Consider the following 12,154-nt stretch of genomic DNA (forward strand, 5'->3'; position numbering starts at 1 on the left):
CTTCGTACGTTAACGTTTAACTTTACGTTAAATTAACGTAACTAATAAATAACGTTACTTAAACGTTAACGTTACGTACGTACAGATACGTCTCTCTCTCTCTCTCTCTCTCTCTCTCTCTCTCTCTCTCTCTCTCGACGAACGTGACTTAAGATCCGGATGACGTTTTAAGAATTCTCAGGAAATGACATTTTAATACTGAAACTCGCTTTCTGTTGAAAGTTAAGCGACGAGAAGGGAAGATAGTGCACGTTTCGTGATATCTAGTTCCGGGCAACTTAAACGCGACGATGTTTAAAACGTAACAGAGCGCCGCGTAAATGATTGAGAGCTCGGGGCGAAACATGAGCACTTAATAGATTCGCGTATTCACAAACGAGCTGTTCCGCTAACGGCGCTACCGGGGCGATGCCCGAAGATTAAATCTTTCAAAGATCTCGTTAAGCGTGATGTACAATGGCTGAGACGTTTGCTACATTTAACTCTTAAAATCCAGGATTTATGTCTGCAAACTGGAGATCGCGTGTGTTTAACGATGCGTTTGATTTAATTTTCACGAGTTTACTACCTATAATCTCGTTTAATAGAAATTATATATCTCATTTGATAATGGATAATACGGAGTTGTAGAAAATACAATTCACTAACCAAAGTTACGACATTAAAATTATTATATGGTTACGTTATCAAGTTGCATTATCTTATGCTATTTTATCTGGCTCTCGATTTTATATTATATTATAAAAAGATATTCATCAAGATTACATTAACTTTCAAAAAAAATGCAGTATGTTCCATATTAATTAAATATTAATTACTGCTGCATAATTAAAGTTACACAATTTCGTTTTTATTTGCATTTGAAATCTCTTCAAAGTATATATTACAACAAGATGCAAAGTGCAGATAAATCTTTAAGTTTTGTTCCCGTTTCAGCTTCTATATTATGTTTGCAATAATCTTCCTATAAAAGGCAATGGATTTCATGGTTGACATTTATATAGGTATTTTAATACCGTACTGTAAATCATAATAAAAGAGATATTCTGCGAGAGCGAACTTCGACTTTTACGAGCGGCTATTAACTATAACGCGTTGAATTCAAAATTCTGTAATATAAGGGTTACATCCAGAAAGGAGAGAATCACATTTATACAAGAGTTGTGATAAGAACATATTCTCTAAAATAATTCTTTCATTTCATAAATTAAAAGATCTATTTAATATCAGAGATCCATCAGTTTTAAAGAATTAAATTTTCACGAAGAACACGAAAAAAATAGTAAAATTTAATTAAATTTTTTTATTTAATTTCTCACCATAACTCACTCGATATTTATGATAAGATCATAGGTTTAAAAAATAAAGTAAAAAAAAAATAATGCTCGAATTTTAAGGAAAAATCGTCGAGAAAAATAAGAATTTTATTTTTCTTTGCCTTGTTTCTATCCGTTTTTCGGATAGAATATAGCCTATTCCAGATCCGACTATAATTTTAATAATAGATTACTTTGCGAATTTGGAGTTTTCCTACAATAAGACTATCATTTGCCGGCAACTTATTACAATGCAATATTAAATGTCTTAATAGTCAAATCTTGAAGTCTAGAAAACAGAAAAAGATCTTTTAAAGTAACGTAAATAACATATGGTATTTCTTCATTTAATTTCTGAAGTATATAATATACTAATTTAATTAAGAAAATTCTTATTTTCAATATCGTTTTACATTCTCATTTTTTAAAACACACTCTGTCATTTTTTATTTCATAACTTAGAAACTATTTCTTCTCGGAGATATTCTAATTAAATATAAACAAACTCTCTTCAAATTGACCAATGAATTATTAAAATTGATGGGCGATTCTGGGACATTTTGCGAGGAAGAGTCAATGTGTACGCTCGTGTTTGAACTGACAAATGGCGCTGTCAATTTCTGTCGTGTGCTCTTTGAATCAGGGAGAAATTCCTTTCGGGAGACAGTGAGATCCTTTCGGATCAATGAACATTTCGTGGACGTCGACGGATGACACGACGGCTGTCTAAAGCCATGTGTACACGAGGTACATCGTTCATAAGCGCGGAACAAGGAACACACGCACTACATGCATAATACACACATAAACACATTCGTAACACACATGCGCAAGCGCGTGTATAAACGGTACACACCGGACGAGAGGACGATCGAACACGCATGTAATACAGCTATGCGGTTCGTTCGACCAATGAGATGAGAGCTCGGACATGCGGATGATTATATTGAATCAGACTGTTACGGTTTCTCAGAAATTAATTAGAAAAGAGATCCTTGAGATAATCCCCAGGTATTTGTTTCAATAAAATATATTAAAAGCTATGTATATTCTTGAGAAAATTTTAATATTTAACACATTTACAAAATGGAGATTAAGTCAATTCGTATCATATACTGATTTATAACTGTAATATGTAACTGTGATATGTAATTAAATAAAAATATATACTATTAATATTTTGTAATAATACACAATTTTTGATGTGCAAAATAAATTTCGATATAATATACTTAGTGGTATAATAATTAATTTAACTTAATTCAATTTAAATCAAAGATTAGGAGATTATGCATAATCGTGAAATAATTAATTTCGAATGAGTTACTATGCAAATCGCAAATTAGTAAATGAAAGCTAATTGTTGTTAATGAATTCTGTATAATTTTCGTTGCCTTGAAACGCGATAATTGTTCGAGCGAAATTTCAAAGGCAAAAGTTTATCCCACATCTTTTATTTAATTATGATATTAATATTTTATACATTATATATATTTCTCTTATAAGAACAATTTCAATAATTTATTTAAAATCAAACATTTAAAACTAAAATTAAAAATTAAACATTTGATCGTGTAAATATCTACATATTATTTATTGATTGACTTCATTAATTAGCGGTTTATTTTATATCTACAAAAAATGAATTTAATTTATGAATGAAAATAGCCATATTCGATCGAAAGATTTAAATGTATAATAAGTTACTAAAAAATATCGCGAATAGTTATATTCAAAAAAATATCTTTATTTGATGATAAGATATTTAAATAAAAATTGATTGTAACGTGCATTTGTTAATTAATTACATCCTCTAATTTTAAATAAACTTTACAGTTAACGGAATTTTAATGTAATATGTCAATTTCAATTCAACTTTAGCACGATTGAAATTAATTTTACCTAACAATATATGCCTACAATGTTAGTTTTTATATTTCATATTATACTATCAGAATGTTTTATATTTCATATTATACTATCAGTTTCTAATTATGACATATTAAATTAATAAATAAATTTCATGAAGAATGTCGTAATAATCTTCAAATAACAATACTAATTTAATATACTGTTTTCTTACATCACAAAAAAATTTTCTTATCTTTTTCAATATATATAAATATATATAAATAATCTTCACATTTTAAACTCGATCATAATGTCATCGTGATGTTTATATAATCTCTCTCTCTCTCTCTCTCTCTCTCTCTCTCTCTCTCTCTCTCTTGCTCTCAGGTAGAATTTCATGAATTTTATTAATCTAGTTACATTATTAAACTGACAGCTCTTTAATATAATTATATTATTAATGAGATATGAATATGACGCGTCGTGATAAATTCGTTATTGTCAAACGTAAATATTAATAATATTATTAAATTTAAAAAAAGTTGCACATCGATATAATCAATATAATCAGTAGTAATTTATTAAATTTTAAGCAGATTAATACGTGTATTATACTTAATTATATATTAATTACATTTGTAATATTATAAAATAATAGATATAGAAGAGAAAGATATCTAAAAAGATCGCGCTTCAAATATCGATATTTAATTTAAATTTTGTCTAACATTAATAAATTTCAATGGTTATACTTGTAGTTAGGTAAAGATATATATAATATAATAGTTTAGAGAGAAATAATTATCTTATATTACTCAAGAGTAGAACAGTTTACAGTCTACGATAACAATACGTCACCGAATAACAGTCTGATCGACGAATCACTCATTCACGAAGCTCGACTCTGCGCTCCGAGCTCCAACTGCATTTTAACACACAGCACATACAATAAGGTTGTAACACTTCTACCACTAAATTAACAGCGATAACAGTCGTGGATAGTAATTGGCCCGCGCGAGCGAACGGGAACGTAGCTAGAGCAGCAAATGTGTGCCTTTTGATTGCGTGAACTTTGCCTAGGGTTATGATCACTTCTCGGTAAGAGCTCGCTCTTATTTACGTGCATATACATTTTACAATTATACACACACGCGCAGTTGTGTGTCAAGCGCATCGAATAGAGAAACGGAAGGGAAACAAAAAAAAGGAACGGGCGACGACGGGAAGCAAAAGACGTGCGGCGCGTTAGGTAAAATCATCACTGATCACTATACATATTAATTAATTTTGACCGGTATAATTTTATTTATTTAACTTTTGCGGCATAGCAGAAATAATAACTAAAAACTATATTATTAATTGTTATTAATCGTACAATTTTAGGTATCATAATAAAGAGATCAGCTTCGTGCACAGAATAGAAGAAAACGGTGTTATGGAAAAGCAGATTAACTCATTGTAAGCAGAGTAGTTTTCAGTAAATTAAGTTTGAAATGCGGAGTTTCATGTTGCTGGCTCAGCTGTGTGTATAACTCCTTTTTCTTCCTTTTTATTTCGCGGATTAACCCACTTTTGCACAACACCGTTCGGAGATTCTTTAATCACCGAGATTATACCGGTCCCGATCGTTGTACCGAGCGATATTGAAGATAATGAGAAAAAGATACGGTTGATGGAGTTGCCGCGTATGCTTAATGTGTAGAGATCAGTGAGAATCCATTGTCGAACTATTATCTCTCGTTTTATCCTAGATGTATCAATACACTCCAGCGAAGGAGTCTCTTTTTTCCATAACGACGATCGAACGTTTAACTCATTTACTTGTCTCTTTCTCTTTTTCTCTCTTTTTTGGTCGTGTACGCATACGCTCGCGCGTGAATGAACGCGTATGCGACACACATCGCATGATGTATTTTTATTTCAAGATATGTTTTCTCTCATTATATCAGTAATAATTTATTTTCAATATACATATGTACAGGATGTATCAAAACATCTGCTATTCCTTTTGTCTATGGATAAATTAACGACTGATTTTTTTCTTGTCATTAACAATATTTAATAAAATATTACATTCTAACATATTATTAAAAAATATGCTAGATATTGTATATTTATTATCCTTGTTAATTTATGATATAAATCTATTCGTAATAATTATATTTGTTATTTATATTAATTTATTATAGTATATATCTATAAATAACTAAGAACAAGTTTTTACAATTTTTGCTTTTATGAAATATTTTAATAATTAAATGATATTGCCATTTGAAATTAATTTAAAATAATGTATATTGGGTCTAATGAGAAAATAAAGCAACACATATAAATTAAGAACATTATACTCCAAGATGTTAAAAAAGGCTAGATATATTTATTATTTCTATTGATTTTTGCTATCATGTAATAAGTTAAAATTAAGATTTAAGACTCAAGTATCATAATGCAACAAATTATTTTGTAACAAGCAAATGGTTACGTATTGATTTAGCTGAATTATCTTTTGTCTTGTAAAAATTGCAAAATTTGTGTAAATATAATTTTTTTTTTATACAAATCGGTATTCAAATCTTATATTTGGAGCTAAAAATAATCACATTTTCAGTACGACAACAATAAATGCAATCCTTACATAAAAAGATCAAAAATTTTATTTATTTTCCTATTTAACATTTAAATGCATGATGTGAAATGCGAATCGCAGCATCGGCAAAAGGGACAGCGGTTATAGGTTATTCCGTATATCCGTATCTTGAAACTAGAACAACCAATATCATTTTATGAATCGGAAAGAGCAGGTTCAACATTACATAACATACGTAACAATTGCCTCTCGATTTCCGAGTCACGTAAAGATATCAGTTGTTTTAACTCAAAATATCGATATGTGCATATATGTATATACGCGAGTCCCTCTCTCTTTTTCTCTTCTATCTTAGGAAATTTCCGTTCTCGTTTCTGTTTTTCCGTTTTCCGTTTCCGTTTCCGTTTCGTTAAGTTGTTCTCGGCGCTCCCGGGCAGCCGGTACGCTTTGTAATACGTCCCTTTGTGTGTGTCGACAGCTCTGGAATCGACAATAATCCGACGGTCTTTTACCACTTAATGCCGGGTTCCACGGCGCAGACGAACAAGTTTCATACGTTTTACCTTCAGCAACGCGGTGAACAGTCGACAACTTGGGCTGATATTAAGGTTAATCATCCACTAGACTACGAGAGCATAAAAGAATACAATCTCACCATACGAGTGGAGGTATGACTCGTCTTTTATCTACATGCTCGCTTTTGTGAGTGAAAAAGTCTTTACATAATCAAAGTATCTTTTAGAAAAATAACATATTTTCTGATGATAAAAACCTATACAAAAATAATCTAATCGTATATTAGCTAAGAATTAACCGCTTGGACTTTAAAAGCATAGTCAATTTTTTTATTATAAATTCTGATATAAGATAAATTTAAATCGATAAAAAAATAAATAAAATACAATCCAACCACTAATACTAAAAACTCGTTAAAGTTTTCAAACATATAATTTTTTTCTAATTTTTATTTATTCTGGAAGAAAATACAAAAATCTGAAATTCGAAGATCCGGGTTACAGACGAAGGATGAAAATTTCACATTGCTAACGGAGGATTAATGGCAATAAAATTTTAGCATGATAATGTTCTATTACATTGACGATAACAAATTTTATGCAATTGATGCAATGTTAAATGTAAATATAGATGCATTAAAGTCCAATTTGAATATTAAATAATATAAGCTTCTATAAAAAAAGAAACAAAGACTGATATAATCAAAAAGTAACGTTTACATCTTTATATTAGAATAATGAATGCATGCAGATCGAGAAAAGCTTAAAATAAATGTATTCAAATATAAATACATTCGTAATTTTACACGAGAATAAAAAGGAAGAGTCGGCATCAAGAAGCACACGAACGTAGAATCGTTTTGTAATCGCGGTCAACTTAATCCCACCAGAATAATGGAGCCCAGCAGCTGGCTTCTGAGGCTACCGTGTACATCATGCTGGAGGATGTTAACGATGAGATACCGCTGTTCACCGAACGAGAACAGGAAACCGTACTCGAGGGTGAGCCAGTGGGCAGCAAAGTCACCCAAGTAAACGCCATCGACAAGGACGGGACATTCCCCAATAATCAGGTAAATCGATATCGTGCGCTATTGCACACTAAACAAATTGACGCATCCTGAGAGAGTAATTAATTTCGATACTAGCTAATTACTTAAGAAATAACATATGGGTTCCAAACACTTGTTCTAAATTTCTTCTGCGTTTATGTTATGTGGTATCATTTTAATAACGAAATCTTAAAAGATAAACTGATATAAAAAACATATATATAAATCATAATATAATTTTTCTCAATTTTTGCATAATAAATATATAAGTTGTGTATTTTGTATTAAACAATCTAAATTTCTACATTTTATTACATTTGATTCAATAAATACATATATGATTACATTTGTATTTGTAATGAATTTTATATTTAGAATATGTGAGAATAAATACGCATAGAATATTTCTTCGTTAAATTAATTTAAATTAATAATACTTATTCGTTTTTTTAATTTGAAATATGGCTATTGTATCCAATTAAATTTATCAAAAAAGTACACATTTTAAATATTTATGTCCAATTATTATATAAAATGCAATTAACGAAAAACTAAATTAAAATTAGCAAAGAAATTCGGTTATAATGAAAAATGGCTGAGAAAAGCGCATCACATGTTCAACACAGTTCTTTCCACATTTCTTTACTGCAAAGATCCGATTTCGCGTAGATCGATTGCAGGAGAATTGCGGCAAAGCTATACAAAAGAACTAAAGAACATGTTCGGTATCGCGCTATTGCGGGGACCCTTGAGAAGGATTTAAAGGAGCTCAGTCATCAAAGTCCTGATTGAGGAGAGACGAAGGACAGCTGGGAATTGGGGAATAAGAGCGGTTACAGAGTGCTTAAACGCATAGCCATAACTTAGACTGTCGTATAGAAACTTTAATGTTTCATGCGAAAATGCATTGCCGCCATTGGCAGAATGTTATAAACTCTGTAACGGAGTAACGCAATTCCGACGAGCACACGTTTGAGTGGCGTTGAATTTATCACGTATGATCGCATTATCGGATATGCCAGCAACACGAATGTATATCGCGCCGACATTTAATCGCGTGATTATCATTCGTTTTACATTGAAACCGAGTTGCTATGCTACCAAACGCATTTTGTAATGTCGATACAACTACCGATTAGGTGTAAACGTGCTGAATATTATGAAACAAGCTGCTAGTTTCTGAGGGAGATATTGTAAATAACTTTCAAATCTGGGCTTAAATTAGATGAATTTTGTCTTTCGATTTAAAACTTTTAATAATATACATACTTAATGGAACTTTTCTTGCCATTGTGGAGTTTTTGTAAAATCTTTAAACTTTTTAAATCAATGCACTGATAAGTATTTTATTATAACTTCATTATCAGTTTCTTCATCAAGATGTTAAATTTTCAATTTTTTTATTAATTAAATATTAAATTTTTTTTATAATTTACAATTCTTTGACAAAAAATTATAAATTTTTATACATATAAAATCAGAAAAAGTTTTAATTTCTGTTAAATTATAGAAAATTATTCTTTATTATATTTTATCTCATACATACATTTGTAAATTTTATCTTCTTTTACATACCCTTTTAAGAGAAACAAAGAAATGAAAAGCTGTTAAACAAAAAAAAATCATAGAGAATTTTACTACACATTTATCTTTTTTTCGTTAAACAAAAATGGGATTATTCTTAGCTAAGCAACTCTGTGAAAATGATATGCAACGCAACTGCCAAAAAAAACTTTACCTCCGTAGTAAACGGAAACGGAGCAACCGTGAAATATCACGAAATTTCCAAGTGGAAATTTGCCGATTAAATAGCATGAGATGCGCAACTGTAAATTTCACCGATTACGTGAAATTCTTCGCGCGCAAAGGATCTGTCAAATATGCACATTCTATTTGTACGTATTATACACGTATATACATATGTACATATTGTACATACATATATATTTTATACATACATAATATATATATATATATATATATATATATATATATATGTGTGTGTGTGTATGTATATGTATATATACGGATCTAGAGTTTGCGGGGCGGAAATGCGCACAACTACCAAGACAAAAGGATACAACGTGAATCCGACATGTAGTCGAGCACAGTAATCGCGTTGCTGCAAACTCGATATCTTCTTTTCCTCGCTCCTTCATCCGTTCTTTCTTGCATGCGCACCATTATTGGCGATAGCAAATAAAGACTTTTGTAAAAATAAAGAAACGGAAATTGAGAAGTTGGTTGTATAATAAATAATATATAAGATAAAATTAGGTGGTAAATTTCTAAATTATTTATAAATTTTTCACGCTTAATAAAAACTGGTCTAATTTAATGTAAAATTCATAATTTCAACAAGAAAACATGTACGTAATTATCAATTCCGTCAGTTTAAATGTTACTGTAATGAATATATAGGAAATATTAATCGTAACGATAAAATTTATATAAAATCCAACGAAAGTGTGTTCCACAACATACGATTTAGGATTTGCTAAATAATCTATAACCAGAACATTGTTAACATCAACTTAATCAAGTTTTTCCGTTTTCTAATTAAGGGATCACAAAGAAGTACCGAGTACGTTGAAAGAAAACCATTCCATCATTACATAAAATTGCACCGTTCCGTTCGGGTTACAGTAACGTTGTTTGCCGTTTCATTAAAGTAAAATTGGAAGGCACAAAGTGCCGACACGTTCACAACTTGTGCAAGTAAAGTCTTGCAGTGCGAATTTCATTCAAATTTTCTTCCGCGATAACTATCTCAAAGTTTCGAGCTCTCGACGCCATTATACACCTCAGACGACGACATTTTTATGCGTTTCGCGTACTTTATACATACATGCATTTTAATATGAAACAGGGAGTTTCCACGAATAAAAGTAAAACAAGTCGAATAGATCATACACTCGCAATATACTGCGTGAGAGAACCGAAATTTATTCAGAGTTCAAACTACGTTTTGGATGGATATGTTAATGATTTATGCCGATTATTACGAATTGATTTTAAAAAATTTTTATAAAACAAAAAGAATAGACACTAAAAAAGTCATTACCTGCTAACGTAAAACACATATTAATATAGGAAATGGAATATAACGTAATGTTATTACAACGCTGTTACGCTTTATTATTAATTTTTAAGTAGGTAGGTGATTTACTCATAACACTCCAAACAATTTAATTTTTATAGTTTTATATTTTTTAATAATACATACAGAGTGTGTTAAATTTATATTACTTATACCTTTATGAGATAGAGGAATGTAAAAATAATGAACTTTAAGATTTAAACTTTTCTGAATAATACTTTTCCTTTTCCAGAGAGAATAAAGTTTTTAAAATAATTATTATGCTGTGACTACCTATCTTAAAGATTAAATCTTTGGATGTTCTACATTTTATACAAAACATCTCCAAATTTTTAATAAAGAATTTCACTTGAGATGTGTCGTCTATAATATTATACTATTAAACTAGCAAATAAGTACATTTTTTTCTTAATGGCGCGATGTCGAACGGAATTATGATATTCTTTCAGTTACTTGCGCATGCGAGACACGTAGATAGAGTCAATAAACTTCACATTATTTATCCAGGTCACATATTACGTGGTAAACAGCGAGAGGAACGAAGGCAAGGATTACTTCGAGATCAACAGGGAAACTGGTGAGATCTTCACGAAAGTAATGTTCGATCGCGAGAAGCAGGGTGCTTACGCCCTGGAGGTGGAGGCCCGAGACGGAGCACCTTCCGCACGACCTAACGGCAACGGCCAACCTAACTCAGGTAGGTGGTACGGAAAATTTTATTTAAAAGCCGTCTGCGCGCGCCATACAGACTGTATTGCTCATACTATAAATTCTGTTAAATAGCAGATTATAGGAACAATGTATTTATATTTAAGTTTATGAACGATTGAGGGCGTACCAGCTATACAAAGTTATCGTATAAAATGGTATTACAACAGGAACAAATTGCTCAGTTGGAAATTATAAATGAGTTTTCAAAATAATTTATTCAATGGATATTATATAGAGAGCTTATTATAAAAATTATGCAACGACATCACAGTGCCAACCATCATACTTTAGGTTACTTAATTTTCACTTCAAAAAGCACATGAAAAATATTTGCAATTTTTAAAATACAAGAAAAGATTAATTGTACGTTAAAAAATAACGTTTTTTAATTAATTTTATATAAAGTATGAAACATTATCTTCATCGAAATCAATGAAATATGAAAAAAACAATAGAAGTATATTCTTTGTGCAAGTATTTTATAAAGTTGAGTAAATAATAGATTGTAAAAGAATGATATTTATATTCATGCAGAATATACGTACAAATCAGACAAAATCATCATATAAAATTGGAATAGAACTCGTTTATCGTTCGGCCAGTATGATTCAATACCGAAGAAAAAAAATCGTGTAGATCCGAAACTTTATAGATTTGAAAAAGAACGTTTTAAAAATATAAAATATATTAATTGTATATATTCATGTTCCTATTTATTATAATTATACGTATAGCTCTCTTTGATGAAAAATTGTTTGAAATTACATACTTTTATCTCCTTTGAGAAAAAAACAAAGTTATGAACTTTTATGTACTTCTTTTAATATTATAATTGTGATCTACTTTTGTGACGTTATATGTTATGTTTTTCTTAAAGAAAAGTTTTTATTCATATTCAGAGACACTCATAAAATTTTATGTCTGTTTTAGATATCATATTAAATAAATGCTTTAAAAAATATCAGAAATTAACTATATATCATTATATATTATAAACATCAAATTATATTAAAAACTCGATA

At 30.1% G+C, this 12,154-nt stretch overlaps 1 protein-coding gene across 1 annotated transcript in view; it reads left to right on the plus strand.

Annotated features, from left to right (window-relative positions):
- LOC105623422 (neural-cadherin-like) overlaps positions 1 to 11,251 on the plus strand; it is a 38,620-nt gene extending 27,369 nt beyond the window's left edge. The window contains exons 10-13 of the mRNA XM_012204814.1: positions 6,233 to 6,422; positions 7,160 to 7,342; positions 10,929 to 11,118; positions 11,205 to 11,251. Coding sequence (XP_012060204.1) covers positions 6,233 to 6,422; positions 7,160 to 7,342; positions 10,929 to 11,118; positions 11,205 to 11,251 — 610 coding nt within the window. The remainder of the gene's footprint in view (positions 1 to 6,232; positions 6,423 to 7,159; positions 7,343 to 10,928; positions 11,119 to 11,204) is intronic.
- The last annotated feature ends 903 nt before the right edge of the window (positions 11,252 to 12,154 follow it).

The sequence above is a fragment of the Atta cephalotes genome (genome assembly GCF_000143395.1).
Source record: "Atta cephalotes unplaced genomic scaffold scaffold00057, whole genome shotgun sequence".
NCBI lineage: Eukaryota > Metazoa > Arthropoda > Insecta > Hymenoptera > Formicidae > Atta > Atta cephalotes.